General features: G+C 47.6%; 2 protein-coding genes across 5 annotated transcripts in view; both read left to right on the top strand.

Annotated features, from left to right (window-relative positions):
* RELB (RELB proto-oncogene, NF-kB subunit) overlaps positions 1 to 11,361 on the top strand; it is a gene marked incomplete at both ends in the record, with an annotated part of 38,919 nt that extends 27,558 nt beyond the window's left edge. For all 3 annotated transcript variants that reach the window (XM_080704174.1, XM_080704176.1, XM_080704175.1), the window contains 5 exons: positions 1,339 to 1,443; positions 7,549 to 7,764; positions 8,682 to 8,750; positions 8,876 to 8,953; positions 10,976 to 11,361. In XM_080704174.1, coding sequence (XP_080560300.1) covers positions 1,339 to 1,443; positions 7,549 to 7,764; positions 8,682 to 8,750; positions 8,876 to 8,953; positions 10,976 to 11,361 — 854 coding nt within the window. The remainder of the gene's footprint in view (positions 1 to 1,338; positions 1,444 to 7,548; positions 7,765 to 8,681; positions 8,751 to 8,875; positions 8,954 to 10,975) is intronic.
* A 1,496-nt stretch (positions 11,362 to 12,857) lies between these two features.
* The window catches only part of CLASRP (CLK4 associating serine/arginine rich protein), a gene marked incomplete at both ends in the record, with an annotated part of 36,876 nt that continues 25,049 nt past the window's right edge, over positions 12,858 to 24,684 (top strand). For both annotated transcript variants that reach the window (XM_080702221.1, XM_080702220.1), the window contains one exon: positions 12,858 to 12,956. In XM_080702221.1, coding sequence (XP_080558347.1) covers positions 12,858 to 12,956 — 99 coding nt within the window. The remainder of the gene's footprint in view (positions 12,957 to 24,684) is intronic.

The following is a 24,684-nucleotide window of genomic DNA, read 5'->3' as shown; positions in this document are numbered from 1 at the left end:
CAGCTCACCTGGGTTTGCTCTTCTTTGACCAATCAGCTGTGGCCGGAGGGAGGTGATGCTTTGATTCGCCAGATCTGGAGCAAATGAGCTAGGGAAAAGGGCTCTGTCGTACGCAGTCCCCATGACTGAGATGGTAGGTGGACCCTCAAAGGAAAATTTAGGGGGGCTATTAACAGAAGAAAATCCAGGACAGCTGGATGGGCAAAACAATCCAGAAGATTTCAGGCCATAGCTGGGAGGCTGAGACAGGAGGAACGTAGGTTAGAAGCTAGCCTCAGCAACATACTGAGACCCTCAGCAACTTAATAAGACCCTCTTTCAAATAAAAAAAAATAATAAAGCCGGGTGTGGTGGCACACGCTTGTAATTCCCGCTCTTGGGGGGCTGAGACAGGAGGATCGTGCAGGTTCGAAGCCAGCCTCAGCTGGCTTAAGTGATCCTGTTTCCAAATAAAATATAAAATAGGTCTGAGAGTGTAGCCTGGAGGTAGAAGGTCCTTGGGTTCCATCTCCAGTACCACCAAAAATAAATAAATAAATAAATAAATAAATAAATAAATAAATAAAATTCTTTTTTCTACCCCTTGTGGATGGAACCCAGGGGCATTCTACCTTTGAGCTACACAGCCAGCCCTATTTTTTGTTCTTTATTTTTTTGAAACAGGGTCTCACTGAGTTGCAAAGGGCCTCACTAAGTAGTAGATGAGGCTGTCTGTGAACTGCGGGATTACAAGTGTGTGCCACTACTCCCAGCTCAAATAAAAAATTTTAATACCATTTTTTTTTTTTGTGGTACTGGGGTTCCTGGAAGCCCTTCTACCTCCGGGTTACACTCCCAGACCTATTTTTATACTTTTTATTTGGAAACAGGGTCTCTTAAGCCAGCACGGCTGGCTTCGAACCTGCGTGATCCTCCTGTCTCTGCCTCCCAAGCGCAGGGATTACAAGCGTGCACCACCACGCCCAGCTAAATAAAAATATTGTAAAAAGGGCTTAAGGTATAGCTTGGAGATAGCATGCCTCTGGGTTCAATTCCCAATACCAAAAAAAAGTTTAAGGCCCATGAACCGGTCTGTGACCCCTAACCTCAGTCAGCTCTCCCTGCTGAGAGCTGAGGTATGAGGCCTCTCATCTGGACAGGTGCTGAGCAGACCTCAGCGTGAAGCACTCCTCATTGCCCCTTCCTTTCACCCCTCCCATCTGAATGTCCTTCACCTGAGACGCGGGTTCAAGGATAGAGGGGGTGCTCTCTCTCCTCCATTTCCTACTTTTCCACGGCCACCAGGGTTTGATGATTTTATTGCTTTTTTTCTTATATGCCTTTTTCTCTTCTTCCCAGAGTCCACAAACACCTCAGAGCTGCGGATCTGCCGAATCAACAAGGAGAGCGGGCCATGCACGGGTGGCGAAGAGCTCTACTTGCTGTGTGACAAGGTGCAGAAAGGTGAGGGCCTGGGCAGCCGGGAAGCCAGGGGCTTAGGAGGGCACAGGGTAGAGAAGGTGCTGTTAACCAGGCCAGTGACTGGGAGGGTCCAGAACATGGGCCTTGGAGTCAGACAGACCCAGCTGATGGGTTCATCTGGCTGCTTGCCCTTATGCAAAGATGGAAGTTTGTCACTGGCCCCTGCTGTGTGCAGGGCCACACTGCATCTCTGCACATCTCAGCTCACTGGCAGTGATGCTGGTAGTAGAACTGAATTAATGCATCAGGAGGGGCTATCAGTGGTAGCGTGCTTACCTAGTATGCACCAGGCCCTGGGTTCCGTTCCTAACACCTCAAGGGGTGGGGGAACCATGTTTATAGAATTGGTCCTGGGCTGGCTTCTGGGAACATGGACTGGGGGGTTCCACACTATTCCCAAATCGACAAGATGACCCATTGTGCTTACATGGGACAAGCAACATGGTTTGTGCTAAACACTTGCTTTCCTTCTGGGGGTCTGGAATTTTGGTACTTGCAAGGCAGAAGGTGCCCATTTGAACAGTTTCAGAGAACAACCTTAGAGGTTCTGGGCACCCAGTGACACATGCCTTTAATTCCAGTACCTGGGAGGATGAGACAGGAAGATCACAGGTTTGAGTCAGCCTTATCTACTTAATGAGACCCTCAGCAACTCAGCAAGGCTCTTTCCTTTCCTTTCCTTTCCTTTCCTTTCCTTTCCTTTCCTTTCCTTTCCTTTCCTTTCCTTTCCCTTCCCTTCCCTTCCCTTCCCCTCCCCTCCCCTCCCCTCCCCTCCCCTCCCCCCCCCTCTTCTTTCTTCCTTGGTACTAGAGATTGAATCCAGAGGCTTTCTACCTCCAAGCTATACACGCTAGCCTGATTTTATTTCTTATTTGGAAACAGGGTCACACTAGGTTGCTGAGCACCTCGCCAAGTTGCTGAGGCTGTCTTTGAACCGCCGATCCTCTTGTCTCAGCCTTCCAAGTACTAGGATTACAAGTATATGCCAGTCAGGCGTGGTGGTGCATGCTTGTAATCCCAGCATCTGGGAGGCTGAGACAGGAGGATCCAGGTTAGCGGACAGCCTCAGCTACTTAGTGAGACCCTTTGCAACTCAGTGAGACCCGGTTTCAAAATAAAGAATAAAAAATAGGGCAGGAGGTGTAGCTCGGAGGTCAAATGCCCCTGGGTTCCACCCCCAGACCCACAAAAAAACAAAAACAAAAACAAAAACAAAAACAAGTATATGCCACCATGCCCAGTACAAGACAAAATAAAAAATAAAAGCCGGGCGTGGTGGCTTGTAATTCTAGTACTTGGAAGGCTGAAACAGGAAGATTGTGGGTTCACAGCCAGCCTCAGCAACTTGGCAAGGCGCTCAGCAACCCAGTGAGACTCTGTTTCAAAACAGAAATTAAGAAGGGCTCAGGGGCCAGGTGTGGTGCACATACCTGTTATCCTAGTACTTAGGAGGCTGGGACAGGAGTATTATAGGTTCAAGGAAAGCTTCAGTAAGTAATGAGATTCATCAACCTAGTGAGACCCTGTTTCAAAATGGGGTTATAGCTCAGAGGTAGAATGCCCCCAGGTTCAATCCCCTAGTACCACACAAAAAAAGAAGGGCTGGGGATATAATTGAATGTAGTATACCCCTGGGTTCAATCCCCAGTACCACATATAAAAATTATGGTGACGCATGCTTGTAATCCCCGCGCTTGGGAGGCGGAGACAGGAGGATTGCGCAGGTTCGAAGCCAGCCGCACTGGCATAAGAGACCCTGTTTCAAAAATATAAAATAGGTCTGGGAGTGTAACCCAGAGGTAGAAGGGCTTCCAGGAACCCCAGTACCACACACACACACACACACAAAAGTATGTACATAGCTGGGGATGGTGGTGAATGCTTGTAAACCCAGTACTTGGGAGGCTGACAGGAAGATCACAGGTTTGAAGCCAGCCTTAGCAACTTAGTGAGGCCTGTTTCCAAATGAAAAATAAAATAGGCCCAGGGATGTATCCCAGAGGTAGAATGCCCCTGGATTCAATTCTCAGTACCACAAAAATATTATATATAATATATAAAATATGTATGATAGATACAATAAGAATAGGTATAAATAAATTTAATAATAAACATAAACAATAGGAAGCCGGGTGTGGTGGCGCATGTTTGTAATCCCAGCATTTGAGAGGCTGAGACAGGAGGTTCTTGGTTCACAGACAGCCTCAGCTACTTAGTGAGGCCCTTTGCAAATCATTGAGACCTTATTTCAAAATAAAGAATAAAAGCTGGGCATGGTGGCATACACTTGTAATCCCAGAGTTTGGGAGGCTGAGACAGGAAGTTCGCATAGGTTCGAAGCCAGCCTCAGCTACTTAGTGAGGCTCTCAGCAACTTAGTGAGACCCTGTTTCAAAATAAAGTATAAAATAGGTCTGGGAGTATAGCCCGGAGGTAGAAAAGCCCCTGGGTTCCACCCTCAGTACCACACACACAAAAACAAGAATAAGAAATAGGGCTGGAGATGTAGCTCAGAGGTAGAATGCTCCTGAGTTCCATCCCCAGTGCCACAATAAACAAACAAACAAACAAACAAACAAATAAATAAATGGAATATATAATAAAAAAAAGCTGGGGATGTAGCTCAGTAGTGTGTGTGTGTGTGTGTGTGTGTGTGTGTGTGTGTGCGCGCATGCGTGTGTGTGTGTGGAATTGGGGATGGAACCCAGAAGCATTCTACCTCCAAGCTAATACCCCTAGCCCTATTTTTCAGTCTTCATTATGCAGCAGGGTCTCTCTGAGTTGCGGAGGGCCTCACTAAGTAGTAGCTAAAGCTGCCCGCGAACCAGGATCCTCCTGTTGCAGCCTCCCAAATGCTGGGATTATAAGCATGCGCCACCATGACCGGTTTATGTAGCTCAGTTTTATTATTTTTATTTTTATTTTTTGCGGTACTGGGGGTGGAACCCAGGGGCTTTCTACCTCCGGGATATACTCCCAGACCTATTTTATATTTTATTTGGAAACAGGCTCTCACTAAGTTGCTGAGAGCCTCACAAAGTAGCTGAGGCTGGCTTCGAACCTGCGCGATCCTCCTGTATCAGCCTCCTAAGTGCGAGGATTACAAGCGTGCGCCACCATGTCTGGCTTGTAGCTCAGGGTTTTTTTTTAACATAATTTTTTTATTTGGAACCAGGGTGTCTTAAGCCAAGGCTGGCTTCAAACCTGTGCCTCTGCCTCCCAAGCGCAGTGATTACAAGTGTGCGCCACCACGCCCGGCATAGCTGAGTTTTAAAGCATCCCCCACACTGCATTCAATCTGCAGTACTTCGGGGCATGTGAGTAAACAACAGAAGATTCTAGTGTGTACTGCCTTGCTTAAGCTATGATGTTCTGGAGGCCAGGCATATTAAATGCTTTTTTATTTTTTGCGGTTCTGGGGGTGGAACCGAGGGACTTTCTACCTCCAGGCTACACTCCCAGACCTATTTTATATTTTATTTGGAAACAGAGTCTCAGTAAGTTGCTGAGAGCCTCACTAAGTATCTGAGGCTGGCTTTGAACCGGCACTATCCTCCTGTTTCAGCCTTCCAAGTACTGGGATTACAAGCCTGTGCCATCACTCCCAGCTATTAAGTGCATATATGTGTGTGTGTGTGTGTGTGTGTGTGTGTGTGTGTGTGTGTGTGTGTGTGTTACTGAGGATGGAACCCAGGGGCATTCTACCTCTGAGCTACATCTCCAGCATTATTTATTCTTTATTTTGAAACAGGGTCTCACTGAGTTGCAAAGGGCCTCACTAAAGTACCTGAGGTTGTCCACGAACTGCAATCTTCCTGTTTTAGTCTCCCAAATGCTGGGATTACAAGCATCAGCCACCACACCCGGGTTTAAGTGCATTTTTTACTTATGGTCCCCATCATAATCCAAGGAGCATCTGTATATAAAAATTTACAAGCCAGGTATGGTGGTGTACAACTGTAATCTCAGTATTTGGGATTGAGACAGGAGGATTGCAAATTCTAAGCCAGTTGCAGCAATTTAGTGAGGCCCAGAGCAACTGAGTAAGGCTCTCAGAACCTTAGTGAGACACTGTATCCAAGTAAAAAATAAAAGCTGGGCATGGTGGCCCACACTTGTAATCCCAGCATTTGGGAGGCTGAGACAGGAGCCTGACTGTGATTCGCAGACAGCCTCAGATGCTTAGTGAGGCCCTTTGCAACTCAGTGAGACCCTGTTTCAAAAATAAAAAGACTTAAGCCGGGCGTGGTGGTACACGTTTGTAATTCCCGTGCTTGGGAGTGGAGACAGGAGGATCGTGCAGGTTCGAAACCAGCCTCTCTGGTTTAAGAGACGCTGTTTCCAAATAAAATATAAAATAGGAGCCGGGTGTGGTGGCACAAGCTTGTAATCCCAGCATTTGGGAGGCTGAGATAGGAGGATCCAGGTTCGCGGACAGCCTCAGCTACTTAGGCCCTTTGCAACTCAGTGTGACCCTGTTTCAAAATAAAGAATAAAAAATAGGGCAGGGGGTGTAGCTTGGAGGTCGAATGTCCCCTGGGTTCCATCCCGAGACTCGCAAAAAAAAAAAAAAAAAAAAAAAAAAAATAGCCATGGGAGTGTAGCCCGGAGGTAGAAGGATTACATCCCCAGTACCACCAAACACATAAAAAAAAAAAATAAATAAATAAATAAAAATAAAAATAAAAAGGTTTGTGCTGGGTGTGGTGGAACACCCTTGTAATCCCAGCATTCGGGAGGCTGAGACCAGAGGATTGTTGTTTGCAGATAGCCTCAGCTACTTGGTGATGCCCTCTACAACTTAATGAGACCCTATTCCAAAATAAAGAATAAAAAAATCGGGCAAGGGTATAGCTCAGAGGTCAAATGCCCCTGGGTTCCATCCCCAGACCTGCAAAAATTAAATAAATTAATTAATTAAATTAAAAAATAAAAAGACTTTAAAAAATAGGGTTGGGGGTGTAGCTTGGAGGTACAGTGCCCCTGGGTTCCATCCCCAGTACTGCAAAAAAAAAAAAAAAAAAAAAAGCTGGGCGTGGTGGCTCATGCTTATAATCCCAGCATTTGGGAGGCTGAAACAGGAGATGGTTCACAGCCAGCCTCAGCTACTCCGTGACAACTTTTTTCAAAATAAAGAATAAAAAATAGGGCTGGGGGTGTAGCCTGGAAGTAGAATGCCTCTGGGTTCCATCCCCAGTACCACAATAAATAAATTATATATATATATATATATATATATATATATATATATATATATATATATATTGGTGGTACTGGGGTTCCTGGAAGCCCTTCTACCTCCGGGCTACACTCCCAGACCTATTTTTACATTTTTATTTGGAAACAGGGTCTCCTAAGCCAGCGCGCGCAACTGGCTTTGAACCTGCGCGATCCTCGTCTCTGCCTCCCAAGCGCGGGGATTACAAGCGTGCACCACCACGCCCGGGCATAAATAAATAATTTTTTTTTTTTTTTTGGTGGTACTGGGGGTGAAACCCAGAGGTTTTCTACCTCTGGGCTATGCTCCCAGACCAATTTTATATTTTATTTGGAAACAGGGTCTCACTAAATTGCTGAGAGCCTCACTAAGTAGCTGAGGCTGGCTTCTAACCCATGCGATCCTCCTTCTAACCTGTGCGATTCTCCTGTCTCAGCCTCCCAAGCGCGGGGATTACAAGCATGCGCCACCACGCTGGGCTAAAATAAATAATTTTATTTTTGGTGGCACTGGCGGTGGAATCCAGAGGCTTTCTACCTCTGGGCTATACTCCCAGACCTATTTTCTATTTTATTAGAAACAGGGGTCTCACTAAGTTGCTGAGAGCCTCACTAAGTAGCTGAGGCTGGCTTCTAACCTGTGCGATCCTCCTGTCTCAGCCTCCCAAGCGCAGGGATTACAAGCGTGCGCCACCACGCCCGGCTTTAAAATAAATAATTTAAAAAATAAAAAATAATTTAAAAAAGGGGGCTGAGGATGTAGTCAGCTTCCAAGATGATGAGTTTTATTTTAGGAATATTAGGGTTGATGGGCGGGGGTGAGTTGGGACCCAGATGTTCCAGCTCTGCAGATGTCCCGTTCTCCCAGCAGAAGACATATCAGTGGTGTTCAGCACAGCCTCCTGGGAGGGCCGGGCTGACTTCTCCCAGGCTGATGTGCACCGCCAGATTGCCATTGTGTTCAAGACGCCCCCCTACGAGGACCTGGAGATAGTGGAGCCCGTGACAGTCAACGTGTTCCTGCAGCGGCTCACCGACGGGGTCTGCAGTGAGCCGATGCCCTTCACGTACCTGCCTCGGGATCATGGTAACCAGGGCAAGCCGGTGTGGCCCCTTGCCCCAGAGCCTGGCTCTTGGCCTTGCTTGGGTGATGCAGGCCCGGGAGAGGCAAAAGAAGCCACACAGAGCTGCTGTTAGACTGGAGTTCAAATCTCCGCCTGCTGCTTTCTGGCACTATGACCTTGGCTTCCCAGAGTCTCAGCCTCCTCCTGTGCAAAACAGACCTGGACCTCTCCTGCCACTGGGGAGTGTCTTATTCATTCATCCCCTCAGTATGTCTGATCAGGTCTGGCCCTGTGCTGTCTAGTGCTGGGGATACCACAGTGGCCAAGACAGCTCCTAGCCTACCCTTGTGAGACTCACAGCCCTGGGGTGGGAATAGCCTGTTTCCCCACAGTGAAGATCCAGGTGAGGAGGACCACAGTGGAGTTGTTCACGGGACTTGATTGGGTCAGGGAAGGGTTCCTGGAGGAGGGGGCAGTTGAGTGAGGACGGAGGATGGCCGAGCTGGTTCTCCAGGGCCTGGGTGGGAGTGAGAGACAGTGTTTTAAGCATTGGAAACAGTGAGTAAAAAGGTACTGAGATCGTGAGACGCTGTTTCCAAATAAAATATAAAAGAGATCTGGGAATATAGCCTGGAGGTAGAAAGCCTCTGGGTTACACCCTCAGTACCACCAAAAAAAAAAAAAAAGTACTGGCGGCATAGCTTGGAGGTAGAATGCCCTTGAGTTCAATCTCTAGTACCAAAATAACAAATGAATAAATAAAAAAAGGACTGGGGGTATAGCTCAGAGGTAGAATGTCCCTAGATTCAATTCCTAGTACTGGGGGGGGGGGAGAAAAAAAGAAACAGCTCAACCACCTCCCAAGTGGTCTTTATGATTGTTAATTTTTTACTATTATTGATGGGTTTCTTTTTCTATACCCCTGATATCTCCTGAACAGACAGCTATGGCGTGGACAAGAAACGGAAGCGGGGGATGCCTGATGTTCTTGGGGAGCTGAACAGTTCTGGTGTGTCCTTATGCCTTTTCCCAGGTCCCTATGAATGGATGCTGACCCCACTGCCCTGCCCCGCCCCAGATCAGGGCTGTTGGGGATCAGGAGTCCTTCCTTATCTCTGACCTTTCTTACCTCAGATCCCCATGGCATTGAGAGCAAAAGGCGGAAGAAGAAGCCTGCCTTCCTGGACCACTTCTTGCCCAGCCACAGCTCAGGTGGGTCCTGGCTTCCTGCAAGCTCCTGCCCTCTGGGATGGGCTGAGGATAAGCTGCAGCCCTGCTTTTCTAGCAGCTTCTCCAAGGCCAGTGATTCATTGCATTGTCAGCAATGTCAAGTGGAAAGAATAAGAGCTCTGGAGACAGAATTGGAGGCTGTAATCTCTGCTGGGCCGTTCATTACCTTTGCCATGTTGCTCTACCTCTCTAAGCCTCAGGGAGCACATACCTACCACTTCTCTTTTTTTTTTTTTTTTTTTTTTTTTTTTTGTGGAGTTGGGGGGTGGAATCCAGAGGCTTTCTACCTCCGGGCTATACTCCCAGACCTTTTTTCTATTTTATTTGGAAACAGGGTCTCACTAAGTTGCCGAAAGCCTCACCAAGTAGCTGAGGCTGGCTTTGAACCTGTGCGATCCTCCTGTCTCAGCCTCCCAAGTGCGGGGATTACAAGTGGGCACCACCATGCCCGGCCTTTTATATTTTATTTGTTTGTTTGGTTTTTTTGGTGGTACTAGGGGTAGAACCCAGAGGCTTTCTATCTCCGGGCTATACTCCCAAACCTTTTTTCTATTTTATTTGGAAACAGGGTCTAACTAAGTTGCTGAAAGCCTCACTAAATAGCTGAGGCTGGCTTCAAACCTGTGCGATCCTCCTGTCTCAGCCTCCCAAGCACGGGGATTACAAGTGGGCGCCACCATGCCCGGCCTTTTATATTTTATGTTTTTTGGGTTTTTTTTGGTGGTACTAGGGGTAGAACCCAGAGGCTTTCTATCTCCGGGCTATACTCCCAGACCAATTTTCTATTTTATTTGGAAACAGGGTCTCACTAAGTTGCTGAGAGCCTCACTAAGTAGCTGAGGCTGGCTTTGAACCTGTGTGATCCTCCTGTCTCAGCCTCCCAAGCGCGGGGATTACAAAGGAGCACCAGGCTCCAAAGCCCGACTTTATTTATTTATTTATTTATTTATTTATTTATTTATTTTTGAGGGTTTGGGGATGGAACCCAGGGGCATTCAACCTCCGAGCTAAACCCCCTGCCCTATTTTTTATTCTTTTTATTTTTATTTTTTTTTCCGGGTTTGGGGATAGAGCCCAGGGGCATTCGACCTCTGAGCTACACACCCTGCCCCATTTTTTTTTTTTATCCTTTTTTTTTTTTTGAAACCAGGTCTCACTGAGTTGTGGAGGGCCTCACTAAGTAGCTGAGGCTGTCTGCGAACCAATATCCTCTGGGTCTCGGCCTCTCGGATGCTGGGATTACAAGCATGCGCCACCACGCCTGGCTCTATTTTTATTCTTTATTTTGAAACCGGGTCTAAGTTGCAGGGGGCCTAAGTAGCTGAAGCTGTCTGCGAACCGGGATCTTCTGGTCTCAGACTCCTGAATGCTGGGATTACAAGCATGTGTCACCATGTCTGGCTAAAGCCCTACTTTCTTTTCTTTCTTTTTTTTTTTTTTTTTTGCGGTACCAGGGATGGAACTCAGAGGCATTGTACTTTGAGCTACACCCCCAACCCAATTTTTTTAAGTTTTATTTTATGAAACAAGGTCTCACTGAGTTGTGAAGGGCCTCAATAAGTGCTGGGATTACAAGCATGCACCAAAACGCCTGGCCCTATATTCTTTATTTTCAAACAGGATCTCACTAAGTGGTGAAGGGACTCACTAAAATAGCTGAGGCTGGCTGCAAACCTGTGATCCTGTCTCAGCCTCCCAAGTACTGGGATTACAAGCGTGGGCCACTATGCCTGGCTTAAATGTATTTTTTTTTAAACACTGTCTGGTAGTTCTCTGTAAGTGCCTACTCAATTAGTACAATTACCCTTCCAGGCATTCTGCCCATTTTATAGGTGAAAAAACCCTGAGGCCCAGAGAGGTGAAGTCTCTTGCCTGAGATCATAGTGTGTGGTAAACTAGTAGTGGAGCAGGGGAATTGAACGAATGTAGCATGGAGTGGGGTCTCTGAGGTAGCACCTGGCCAAAAGTTGGCCCTAAAACCAGCTGTCCTTCTCATCCTGCTAGGTCCGTTTCTCCCGCCCTCAGCCCTGTTGCCGGATGCAGACTTCTTCCCTGGTACCGTGTCCCTGCCGGGCCTGGAGCCCCCGGGCGGGCCTGACCTTCTGGAGGACGACTTTCCCTACGACCCCATGGCCCCCACGTTCTTCACCATGCTGGACCTGCTGCCCCCTGCGCCGCCTCTCGTCAGCGCTGTCGCAGGCGGCGGGGGTGGAGGGGCCGCGGTCGGGGAGGCCCCTGGCTCCGAACCGCTGACACTGGACTCGTACTCGGTCTCGGGCCCCGGGGACGGAGGCACCGCCAGCCTCGTGGGCAGCAACATGTTTCCCAACCAGTACCGCGAGGCAGCCTTCGGAGGTGGCCTCCTGTCCCCGGGGCCTGAAGCCACGTAGCCCCGCGGCCCCGAAGCTGGGAGGGCAGCGGAGGGGCCGTGGGAACCGGGCGAGCGGGGTTCAGCACCGCAGCCCCTGGGGCCTCCCCAAGTCAGTGTCCCGCCCTCCTCACCCTTCTGAATCGGACAAACTCATCGCTGGCGGAGAGCGCGGCAGCGCGGGTCTCCCCTCGGGCCCAATTTACTAATGAACAAACGGGGTCGGGAGAGGAACAGGGGCGCCTTTCTGGACGAGCCCTACACGACCCGCCCCTGCTCCGACCGGATTCCGCAAAGATTGTACATAGGGGGTGAGGGGCCCGATCCGCGGCCTCCTCCCCCAGACCCGCGGGTAGGTGGGTTGTTCCGAGACTACCCAATAAAGACGACTTTTGAGCCTCGTGGGGGTCTCGTCTCTGGGGCTGGGCCGGGGAACGCCCAGTCCCCTCGCAGAGCCCTCCTCCGCGCTAGGCCACGCCCACCGGGCCCGCCCTCGCCGGCGGAAGTACGTCACGACGCCCGCCCCCTCCGCCGCGCGGCCCCTCATTTCCGCTTCCGGTGCAGGCCGCGCGGGCGCAGGAGTGGGAGGCGGCGACCAGCCGGTGAGTGCAGGCGACGGGTCCCGGCCTTCTGGTTTCCGGACGGCCTCTGTCCCTCTTCGCCCTTGTCTCGGGCTCTCCGGGTGCCGCCGTGGGCCTCGGCCGGGCCCTGGCCGCCAGGGCCCCGCGCCCGCACCCGCTTTGTCCTGAGGGGCCTCAGGCCGCGCCCCTGCCGGGCTGTGGGCCCCACTCGCGGTGTCCGCCTCGGCCCGGGTCAGCGCCACAAGCTCTGCCCAGACCTCGAGCTCCGCCCCGGCCCACGAATGCTGACCCTCACCTCAGCCCATCCGCTCCGGTTGCCCTCTCCGCCTCTCGCCGTCGTCTCCTTTTTACCTGGATACTTTCCCGCTTTCAGATCCTTTCTTTGCGCCTCAGCCCCACTCTGGCCTCTCCATGACACCAACGCCCCTAAGATTTCTTTTTCTCAGGCATCGTCTTCCACCCACGCCCTTCACCTGCCCTCGGCCCCCCACCTCCATACCATATTCGTGCTCTTTAAACTTCGCCCTTCCTCTCCTGCCTTCGTCCCTACCCCTCTTGCTACCCGCCCCCCACGGACTGCTCCTCCTGGGAGCCTTTTCGACACTTCCTGGGAGCTTCAGCCCTAGCTGTTCAGGGTTGGCTTAAAACACTGTCCTTCCGTTCCAAACCTTTCATCCTGACTCCTGCGTGTAGAATCTAGGACACTCCCTTTCCAGGGATGCTTCCTCCAGAATCACTTAAGGATTTTTCACGGTGCTCAAGCTCCTGGATCCGTTTTGCAGCCTCATTTCTCCTCCCCTAAAACTGAGAGGCATGATATTTAGGATAATCAGTGCCATCAACTTGATAGATTTTGACCATGTGGTTTTTACAGCTCATCTGACACTCCTGATCCCCTCATCCTTCAGGTTGAGGCCCCAGGCTTGGCCTCACCAAGATGTGGCACGAGGCTCGGAAACATGAGCGCAAGCTTCGAGGCATGATGGTTGACTACAAGAAGAGGGCCGAGCGGCGTCGGGAGTACTATGAAAAGATTGTGAGTGACTGGTCTTTATGTCTGGGGTTAGGGATCACCACAGGGTGGGGCACTGGTCATCCAGGTAAAATTTGGGTTTAAGAAGTATGAGACTCTGTTTCAAATTAAAAAAAAAAAATAGGAGTGGGAGTGTGACTCAAAAGCAGAACTCCCCTTGGTTCAGTCCCCAGTACCACACACACACACAAAGCACAAAACTGACTCGGTTCCTCCCTTTCTCAGAAATCCTTGTTGGCTCCTTAGTGCCTTTGGGAGAAAGCCCAGGCTCCTCACTATAGCCTTCAAAGTAAAACCCAGGGCCCCAGACATGGTAGTCAAGAGCTCTATTTTGAACTGTACCCCCAACTCCCAAGGTCTGGCTTTTGGTCCTCCTTCAGATTTACCACTCCATTCTGCTTTTGTTTCTCTGTTCGGGTCATCCTGGCCTCCTTCCTCTTCCTCCATTGACGTGGGCACTCTTATCATCATAGGACCTTTTCATGATCTCTTCAGGGAAGTCTTGTTAGGTGTCCTCTATGAATGCATGATAGGTTGCTGTTCTCCATTGTGGAATGTAACAGACTGAAGATAGAAATATATGAAAAATTTTTCTGGGTATGCACACACACAAACTGTATGTGGGTCACATTTGTATCACAGGTTTGGGCTCAACCAATATGGTTTAAAAGAACAGATGAAGAAAGCAGCATTAATGATAGTAGCAGCTCTTAGCTCTTAATTGGTCCTTCTCTGGCACTAGGATGTGCGAGAGGGATTTAGATGTGTGTGGATCTTCTTTTTATTATTATTATTACCATTTTGAGTGTGTGTGTGTGTGTGTGTGTGTGTGTGTGTGTGTGTGTGTGTGGAGAGAGAGAGAGAGAGAGAGAGAGAGAGAGAGAGAGAGAGAGAGAGAGAGACAGGGGCTTCAGAGAGGAAAAACAGCTTCCTCAAAGATTTACCCCCAACCTGTATTGAACTCTCCAACTGCCTTCACTGATCCTCCAGTCTACAAATTGCCCACCATCCCTACCCCTCTCCTGGAAGTTTCTGAAGTAGCCCCTCCAGGCTCACCCCATGAGCCAACTTCTATTTATTAGTGAGTGAGTGAGTGAGTGAGTGAGTGAGTGAGTGAGTGTGTGTGTGTGTGTGTGTGGTGTTGGGGATTGAACCCAGGAGCATTCTACCTCAGAGCTACACCCCCAGCCCTATTGTTTTTCTTTCTCTCTTTTTCTCCTCTCTCTTTCTTTCTTCCCTTTTTGTGGTACTGGGAATGGAATCCAGGGGCATTCTACCTCCGAGCTATACCCCTAGCCCTATTGCTTATTCTGTATTTTGAAACAGGGTCTCACTAAGTTGCTGAGGGCCTCACTAAGTAGCTGAGGCTGGCCATGAACCGGGATCCTCCTGTCTCGGCCTCCCAAATGCTGGGATTACAAGCATGCACCACCATGCCTGGCTTTATTCTTTATTTTGACACAAGGTCTCGCTAAGTTGCAGAGAGCCTCATTAAGTAGCTGAGGGTGTCTGCGAACCTGGATCCCCCTGTCTCAGCCTCCCAAGTTTTGGGATTACAAAGTGTGCTACCATGCCTGGGTTATTATTACCATTTTATTGGTACTGGGGATTGAACCTAGGGACATTTTACCTCTGATCTACTTCTCCTGTTTTATTTTTTATTTTGAAACAGGGTCTTAGTAGAATACCTTAAACATAATTGAGCTGGCAGGGCCTGGGTTTCTAGTGGTCATAGTTAAGGCCCCATTGGTGGGTCAGGAACACAGTGAGCACTCAGGCATGAAAAGCTGTCATTTATGAAAGGTAGGTACATGGTGTGCCAGACCCTGTACCCATGATTTTGATGCATTCTTAGTTTTTTCATCATGCCTGGGCAGGGTGGGTAGTTTTATCATATTGCCCAGAGAGGTAAGTAGTAGTTCTGCTCAGGACCTTTTTTTTTGTTTGTTTTTTTGTTTTTTCCTTGTGGTGGTGCTAAGGATTGAACCCATGGGCATTCTACCTCTGAGCTACAACCTACAAAATAAAAAAAAAAAAATTTTTTTTTTAAAATTTTTATTTTGAAGCAGTCTCACTAAGTTGCTGAGGTTGGCTTTGAACCTGTGAACCTCCTGTCTCAGCCTTCCAAGGACTGGGATTACAGGTGTGTGCTGCTCTTTCTGTCTTATTCTTCTCTCTCTTTTTTTTTTTTTTTTTTTTTTTTTTTTGGTGGTACTGGGGATGGAACCCGAGGGTCTTCTACCTTTGAGCGACACCTCTAGCCCTAGTCTTTATTCTTTATTTTGAAACAGGGTCTCACTGAGTTGCAAAGGACCTCACTAAGTGGCTGAGGCTGGCTGTGAACCGTGATCCTCCTGTCTCACCCTCCCAAATGCTGGGATTACAATCGTGCGCCACCACGCCTGGCTCTTACTTCTGTTTTATTCTGCTGTGCACACTTCTCACTCTTGTCTTAGGGTCAAAAAGGGCTGCTCAGGCTTTGGCCATCATATCTTCATTCTATCTAGTAGAGGGGAAGGAGAGAGGTAAATGGGGCAAAGAAGCTCATGCCAATTAAGAAAATTACTATATTTTTTTCCCATGATAGTTTGCTCATATCCCACTGACCAGAAATTAGTCCTGTGGTCATGTACAACTGCAAGGAAACTAAAAGGTGTAGACTGACCAAATATATGAGATGACCAGATACATGAGGAAATTTATTACTGAAGAAGTTGGGGGAATGGAGATTGGTTGCCAGTTAGTGGAGGGCAAGAGCCGCTCCCTCTTAGGCTTGTAAGAGCTTGAGCGTGTCGACCACTGGACCACTGGGTGTGTGTCTGCCTGTAGAGTAACTGTTAATTCTTTGTGATTGACATCACTGCATAGAGCTGTAGTTGGGATGCAGGCTAACAGGTGGCATAGAGGAAAGAAGACTTGGCAGGCCTAGAACTTCAAGCCCCCCCACTCCCTCTTTTTTTTTAGCAGAGAGCCTTCTGAGCTTTATTTTCCCCTCAGGATGGTGGAGATGACCAGCCACTCACATTGGACGACAGGAAGAGCTTTAAAACAAGTGTCTATGGGATGCTTTGTGGTGCAGGCCAGTACAAGCAGCCAGTGTCCCGGAATGGGAACGTGATTGGCATTCTGATATGTGCTAACAAACTGTGAGAGAAGGCTGGGAAGTCCTGGTGGCCGCTTTGAGGAGGGGACAGGGCTGTTCTCAGGCCCCTAATCTTACTATGGCTGTGGGGCCATGTGTTGAAGCAGCTGTGGTAGACTGATGGCTGAGGGGGTGTCTGGACTCAGTTGGGTTGCTGTTCCTGACTCGTCCTTGGTGCCTGCTCTCTGTTTTCAGTCCCTAGCTCACTCAGGTTCTGTCATTGCTCCTGTCCTTCTCAGCTTTTATTTTATTTATTTATTTATTTATTTTTGTGGTACTGGATGTTGAACCCAGGGGCATTCTATGTCCAAGCTACACTTGCAGCCCTTTTTATTTAATTTAATTTATTTATTTATTTTTGGTGGTACTGGGGTTCCTGGAAACCCTTCTACCTCTGGGCTACACTCCCAGACCTATTTTATACTTTTTTAAATTTGGGAACAGGGTCTCTTAAGATAGCGAAGGAACCTGTGAGATCCTCCTGTCTCCGCCTCACAAGCGGGGGGGGGGGGGATTACAAGCGTGCACCACCACGCCTGGCCCAGTCCTACTTTTTTTTTTTTTTTTTTTTGGTAGTACTGGGGGTGGAACCCAGAGGCTTTCTACCTCCGGGCTATACTCCCAGACCTTCTTTCTTATATTTTATTTGGAGACAGGGTCTCACTAAGTTGCTGAGAGCCTCACTAAGTAGCTGAGGCTGGCTTCAAACCCCTGCGATCCTCCTGTCTCAGCCTCCCAAGTGTGGGGATTACAAGCATGTGCCACCACGCCCGGCTCCAGCCCCACTTTTTATTCTTTACTTTGAAACAGGGTCTCACTAAATTGTGGAGTGCCAGCCGGGCGTGGTGGCACATGCTTGTAATCCCCGCATTTGGGAGGCTGAGGCCGGAGGATCGTGGTTCACGGACTGCCTCAGCTACTTAGACCCTCCGCAACTTAGTGAGACCCTGTTACAAAATAAAGAATAAAAAACAGGGCAGGAGGTCAAATGCCCTTGGATTCCATCCCCAGATACACACACACACACACATAAATAGTGGAATGCCTTACAAAGCTGAGTGAGAGGCTGGCTTTGAACTTATAATCCTCCTGTCTCAGCCTCTTAAGTACTGGCATTATAAGTGTGTGCCTCCATGCCTAGCTAATGCGCAGGTTTTAATTTTTTTTTTTTTTTTTTATTTTGGTGCTGAGAGCTGGGCGTGGTAGTGCATGCTTGTAAATCCCAGTACTTGGGAGGCTGAGACAGGAGGATCACAGGTTTGAAGTCAGCCTCTCAGCTACTTAGTAATGCACTCTGCAACTTAGTGAGACCCTGTTTCCAAGTAAAATATAAAATAGGTCTGGAGGTTTAGCTCAGAGGTAGAAGGCCCCTGGTTCTATATCCAGTACCACACAAAAAAAAAGAAAGAAAGAAAGAAAGAAAGAAAGAAAGAAAGAAAGAAAGAAAGAAAGAAAGAAGGAAGGAAAAGCTGAGAAGGACAGGAGCAGTGACAGAACCCGAGTGAGCTAGGGACTGAAAACAGCAGGCACCAAGGACAAGTCAGGAACAGCAACCCAACTGAGTCCAGACACCCCCTCAGCCATCAGTCTACCACAGCTGCTTCAACTATAGCTCTGGGGATTGAACCCAGGGGCATTTTACTTCTGAGCTAGACCCCTAGCCTATTTTTTATAGCCTATTATTTATTCTTTAAATTGAAACAGGGTCTCAGTTTTAGAGGGCCTTGCTAAGTTGCTGAGCCTGCAACCCTTCTGTCACAGTCTCCCAAGTCCCAAGTACTGGAACTACATGCGTGTGACACTGTGCCATGCTCTATTTTTTATTTTATTTTATTTTTTTGGTGGTACTGGGGTTCCTGGAAACCCTTCTACCTCTGGGCTACACTCCCAGATGTGTTTTATATTTTTATTTAGAAACAGGGTCTCTTAAGCCAGCAGGGCTGGCTTAGAACCTGCACGATCCTCCTGTTTCAGCCTCCCAAGCGGGGGGATTACAAGAGTGTGCCACCAAGCCTGGCTATTTTTTGTTTTGAAACAGGGTCTCACTAAGTTGCTGAGACTGACCTTGAACCTGCAATCCTTTCTCTAGCATCACAGAAAAGCAGAAAGAATCCTTAACCAAAAAAAGAAAGATTAGGTTTTGAGTTGTTTGCTTGTTTGTTTATTTACTTATTTATTTTTACGGTATTGGGAACGGAACCCAGAGGCATTCTACCTCCAAGACCCCAGCCCTATTTTTTATTTATTTATTTATTTATTTATTTATTTATTTATTTATTTATTTTTTGGTGGTACTGGGGGTGGAACCTAGGGGCTTTTCTACCTCCGGGCCATACTCCCAGACCTATTTTATACTCTATTTGGAAACAGGGTCTCACTAAGAGTTGCTGAGAGCCTCACTAAGTAGCTGAGGCTGGCTTCTAACCTGTGTGATACTCCTGTTTCAGCCTCCCAAGTGGGGGGATTACAAGCATGCGTCACCACACCTGGCTCTTTATTTTGAAATAGGGTCTCACTGAGTTGCAAAGGGCCTAAGTAGCCTAGGCTGTCCATGGACTGTGATTGTCCTCTCTCAGCCTCCCAGAATGCTGGGATTACAAGTATGCGCCACCATGCTTCGCTGGATTTCTTTTTTTGGGGCAGGAGATGGGGATAGAACTTAGGGTCTCACTCATGCTAAGCATGTGTTCTACCACTGAGCTATACCTCAGCCTGGATTTTGGATCTTGGAAGAGATATTTGTGTACCCATGTTTATTGTGGCATTATTTACAGTAGTCAAGAGGTAGAAGCAACCTAAACATCTATGATAGATGAATGGATAAGGAAATTGTGATGAATGTACATATAACAGAATATTATTCATCTCTTTTGTTTTGTTTTTTGTGGTTCTAGGGGTTAAAACCAGGAACACTCTGCCTCTGCGTTACACCCTCAGCCATATATTGTATTTTCTTTTTTTTTTGGTGGTGGTACTGGGGGTGAAAACCAGAGGCTTCTACCTCTGGGCTATACTTCCAGGCCTATTATTTTTTATATTTTATTTGGAAACAGGGGCTCACTAAGTTGCTGAGAGACTCACTAAGTAGCTGAGGCTGGCTTCGAACCTGTGTGATCCTCCTATCTCAGCCTCCCAAGCGCAGGGATTACAAGTATGCGCCACCATGCCTGGCTGCCATATTTTCTATTTTGAAACAGGGTCTCACAGATTTGCAGAGGGCATTGCCAAGTTGCTGAGGTTGGGTATGAACCTGTGATCCTCCTGTCTCAGCCTCCAACTACTGGGATTACAGGTGTCTGCCATCATGCTTGGCTTATTATTCATCTTTATAAAAGAAAATCCTTTTAAAAGAAATTTCCTAATTCATGAGTTACCCTTGATCATTATGCTCAGTGAAATAAGACAGTTGAAAAAAACCAGTACTTTATGATTCCACTTATATGAGGTATGCAAAGTAGTCAAATACTTAGAAACAGAAAATAGAGTGGTTGTTGCCGGAGACTGGGGGAAGGAAAAAAGGGGAGTTGTTTAGTTCGTACAAGATTTTCAGTTTTGCAAGATGAGAAAGTTCTAGAGATCTGCATAATTAAAACATGTGTATATAATGTACTTTCTACTTTAAAAAGCTATGGGTTTGCCAGGCGTGGTGACGCACGCTTGTAATCCCTGTGCTTGGGAGGCGTAGACAGGAGGATCGCGCTGGTTTGAAGCCAGCTGCGCTGGCTTAAAAGACCCTGTTTCCAAATAAAAATATAAAATAGGTCTGGGAGTGAAGCCTGGAGGGTAAAAGGGTTTCCAGGAACCCTAGTACCACCAAAAATAAAAATAATAAAAAGCTCTGGGTTTGGGGTTGTGGTTCATTGGTAGAATGCTTGCCTAGCATGCATGAGGTCTTGGATTCTATTCCCCAGCACTGCCAAGAGAAAAAAGGGGGGTAGAATTTGTGTTCTGTGCTTTTTACTATAAAAACAAAATTATTCTAAAAATTGAAAAAGTAAATGAAAATTAGACTATTTTGGAGTCAGGCCCATGTAGATTAAAATTCAAGTTCTGCTCATTGTTGGTGTGATCGCAAGTCAGTGGGCCTCACTGCTCTGAACCTGATTCCTGGAACATGGGAGAAGAATAGTATACATCTTTTCATGGTTGGGAAGCTCGAGCATGAAAATATACAAATGGCACTTAGTTCAGCACTTGACTTTTAGTGTGGCTTATGACTTTTCCAGCGTTTCCCAGCAGAACTAGGCCCTGAACTCTGGGCTTTTAATCCCAGTTTATGCTTTTCACTTCTTTGAAAGAGAACATCTGTTGAGTCATGGCTGTGGGAACTGGGCCTGTGGGTTGGCGCAGCTTGAGGAATACGTTGGGCTTTCCACCTCAGACCTCCCCAGGCCTGAGGACAGTTGAAGAAGGCATGTGAAGCGCAGGGCAAGTGGTTAGATTTTTTTTTTTTTTTTTTTTTGCGGTACTGGGGATGGAACCAGGGACATTCTACCTCCAATCTACACCCCTAGCCCTATGTTTTAGTCTTTTTAGTTTTTGAAATAAGGTCTTATTGAATTGCAAAGGGCCTTACTAAGTAGCTGAGACTGTTTATGAATTGCAATCCTCTGTCTAAATCTCTCAAATGCTGGGATTACAAGCGTGTGCCACCACGCCCGGCTGAGTGGTTAGATGCTAGTTGTGCCACCAGGCTGGACCTGGTGGCCTGGCCATGTTCCTTCTCAGTTACTTTGGGTGTGATAGGAAGAGGATGACAGTCTAGCACCTGACACAAAGGGAGTGCAGAGCTGGAGTTAGTATGAGCTGTGGTCCTCAGGGTGCCCTCCCTCCCTCTTAAGTTGTGAAGGGCCTTGCAAAGTAGCAGGATGCACCAGCTCTGTTCTGGGTAAAGGCTGGGTGAGAGAGGGGGACAGTAAGAAAGGGAGTATCTTGGAAACTAGGAGCAGACTTTTCCTCCTAAGGAGTAGTGAGGTTTTCTCCTCTGCTAGTGCAGATTCACTCCCTTTCCTCATTCAGTATGCCTGGCCCCGGGGACATAGCAGTGAACAAAACATCTGTGCCTCCTGGGAGGCATGTTCTGGTGTGGGAGGCAGGCTGAGAATGGAGCTAAGGTATAACAGCAGGTGGGAAGGTGCTCTGCAAAAACATGGTAGGGCTGAGGAGGTAGAGCGAATTAAGGGAGCATGAGGGGGCTAGTTTTTTGTGGTACTAGGGATGGAACCCAGGGGCACTCTACCTCTTAAGCCACGCTCCCAGCCCTATTTTATTTTTTATTTGGAAACGGTCTCACCAAGTTGCAAAGGGCCTCACTAAGTTACTGAGGCCGGCTGTGAACTTGTGGTCTTCCTATCTCAGCCTCCCAAATACTGACATTACAAGTGCGTGTCACCACATCCAGCTGTGGGGAAGCTATTTAGATAGTGTCCTCTGGAAGGCTGTAGAGGGAAATCTGGAATAAATGAGGGAGCTGCAGATGCAGAGTAGGTGGAGCACAGGGCGTACCTGGGGTGACTGAGGAATGTCAGGAGGCTGACGTGCTTGAAGCAGAGTGGCGAAGCCAGAGTGGGATGGGTCAGAGAAAACTAGGGCTCTGGGCAGAGGAGGAACGTGGCCTGATAGGTTTTAGCAGGATCCTCTGGCTGTGAGGTTGTGGAGAGAATGGAGTACAGAGAGCAAGAGTGGTAGGCCATTCATGGTGGTGCACCCCTGTAATACCAGTACTTGTGAGGCTGACATGGGAGGATTGTGGTTTAAGGCCAGCCTCAGAAGGCAGGGGTGGCCGCAGAATTCAGGGAAGAGGATGCTCACCCTTGTGGGTGCAGGTGAGAGGATGTGCTGGCCTAGGGGCAGAAGGTTGGATTCTGCATGTATATGTCTCCAGGAGCTTGCTCAGGATTGATTGATTGATTTTTGGTACTGGAATAAAATCTAGGGCATTGCATATACTGGACAAGTGTCCTGCCACTGAGCTACATCCCCTTGGTTAGGAGCACATCAGCCCCTCCAGTGACTTACAGGTTTCTCTGACATGTTGCCCTGGTAGAACTGAGAAAGGGCCTGGCCTTGAGGAAATTTAGTAGTGGGAGCTATTGCTGCTAGATTTTCTCCTTTTCATGACAACTAAAAAAAAAATTTTTTTTTTGGTGGTACTGGGTTCCTGGAAACCCTTCTACCTCTGGGGTACACTCACAGACCTATTTTATATATTATTTTTATTTGAAAACAGGGTCTCAAGCCAGCAAGGCTGGCTTCAAACCTGTATGATCCTCCTGTCTCCGCCTCCCAAGCGCGGGGATTACAAGCATACGCCACCACACCCAGCTAAAAAAATTTTTTTAACTGGTGCTGAGGCATTCTACCTTTGAGCTACACCCTACCCTTTTTTATTTTTACTTTGGAAATAGTTTACAAAGTTGCAGAGAGCCTTGCTAAATTGCTGAGCCTGGATTCCAACCTGCAATCAGCCTGCCTTAGCCTCCAGAATACTGGGATTATAGATGTGTGCCACTATGCCTGGCATCATGGCAGTCTTGTGATGACTTGGAAATGTGATTTCCACACCAGGGCTCAGACCTGAAGAGACATTTTCTTCCATCTCCTTCCCTATCTTGGTGCCTTTTTCTTTTTCTTTTTCTCTTTTTTTTTTTTTCCCTTCTAACTCTGAATCACACCCCCCCCCCCCAGCTCTTTTTATTGTTTTTTGTGGTACTGGGGATTGAACCCGGGGCATTCCACCTCTGAGCTATAGCCTCAGCCCTATTTTTTATTCTTTTTTTGTGTGTGTGTGGTTAAAAAAAAAAAAAAAAAAACTGGTGGTTTGACCCAGGAACATTCCAAGCTACATCCAATTTACACCCCCAGTAATTAATATTATTATTAATAATTTTTATTCTTTATTTTGAAACAGGGTCTCACTGACTTGCGAAGGACCTTGCTAAGTAGCTGAGGCTAGCTGCGAACTGCAATCTTCCAGTCTCAGCCTCCTGTATGCTGGGATTACAAGCATGTGCCACCACACCCAGCTTCCTAGCCAATTATTATTTTTGGTGTGGGTGTGGGTGTGGGTATGGAACCCAGGGGCATTCGACCTCTGAGCTACACTCCCTGCTCTATTTTTTATTCTTTATTTTGAAACAGGATCTCATTAAGTTGCAGAGGGCCTCACTAAGTAGCTGAGTCTGTCTGTGAACTGCTATCCTCCAGTCTCAGCCTCCCGAATGCTGGCCCAAGCCTGATTTTTTATACTTTTTTTTTTTTTTTTTTTCAGTACTAGAGATGGAACCCAGGGGCATTCTACCTCTGAGCTACATCCTCAGTCCTATTTTTTATTCTTTATTTTGAAAAAAGATCTCACTGAGTTGCAAAGGGCCTCACTAGGTAGCTGAGGCTGTCTGTGAGCTAAGATTCTCCTGTCTCAGCCTCCTAAAATGCTGGGATTAGCCAGGTGTGGTGGCGCACGCTTGTAATTCCTGCGCTTGGGAGGCAGAGACAAGAGGATTGCACTGGTTCAAAGCCAGCTTTGCTGGCTTAAAAGACCCTGTTTCCAAATTAAAAAAATATAAAATAGGTCTGGGAGTGTAGCTCAGAGGTAGAAGGGTTTCCAGGAACTCCAGTACCACCCCCCCCAAAAAAAAAAATGCTGGGATTACAAGCATGTACCAGCATGCCTGGCTTTTATACTTTATTTTATTTTTGTGGTTCTGGAGATGGAACCCAGGGACATTCTACCTCCAAGCTACACCCCAAGACCTATTTTTTATTCTTTATTTTGAAACAGGGTCTCACTGACTTGCAAAGGGCCTCACTAAATAGCTGAGGCTGTCCTTGAACTGCAATCCTCCTGTCGCTGCCTCCCAATACTGGGATTACAAGGGTGCGCCACCATACATGGCTCCTATTTTTTATTCTTTATTTTGAAACAGGGTTTCACTAAAGTTGCAGAGGGCCTCACTAAATAGCTGATGTTGGCTGTGAACCTATGATCCTCTAGTCTTAGCCTCCCAAATACTGGGGTTACAAGTGTGCACCACCACACCTAGCTTTTTTTTTTTTTTTTGTGTGTGTGTGTGTGTGTGTGTGTGTGTGTGTGTGTGTGTGTGGTACTGGGGATGGAACCCAGGGGCCTTCTATCTCCGGGCTACACTCCCAGACCTATTTTATATTTTATTTGGAAACAGGGTCTTTTAAGCCAGTTGAGGCTGGCTTCTAACCCAAGCAATCCTCCTGTCTCAGCCTCCCAAGCGCGGGGATTACAAGTGTGAGCTACCACGCCTGGCTTATTTTTTGTTTTGAAAGGTTTCACTAGGTTGTTGAGAGTCTTGCTCTGTTGTTGAGGCTGTCCTCAGACCTGCTTTTCTCTTGTCTTAGCTTCCCAAGTGCTAAGATTACAGGTATGTACCACCATACCTGGCGCGTTCTTTTTTTTTTTTATAGTAATGGAGATTGAACCTCAGGGGCATTTTATCTTTGTGAACTGCTATCTCCACCCCTTTTTTTCTTTTATTTTGTAGTACTGGGGATTGAACCCAGGGGTTTCTACCTCCGAGCTATACCCCCAGTCCTAATTTTTATTCTTTATTCTGAAAC

Source organism: Muscardinus avellanarius, assembly GCF_963383645.1.
Source record: "Muscardinus avellanarius genome assembly, chromosome: 10".
In the NCBI taxonomy this organism is placed as follows: domain Eukaryota; kingdom Metazoa; phylum Chordata; class Mammalia; order Rodentia; family Gliridae; genus Muscardinus; species Muscardinus avellanarius.
The sequence above is the reverse complement of the archived record's forward strand: the minus strand, read 5'-3'. Positions and strand labels throughout refer to the sequence as shown.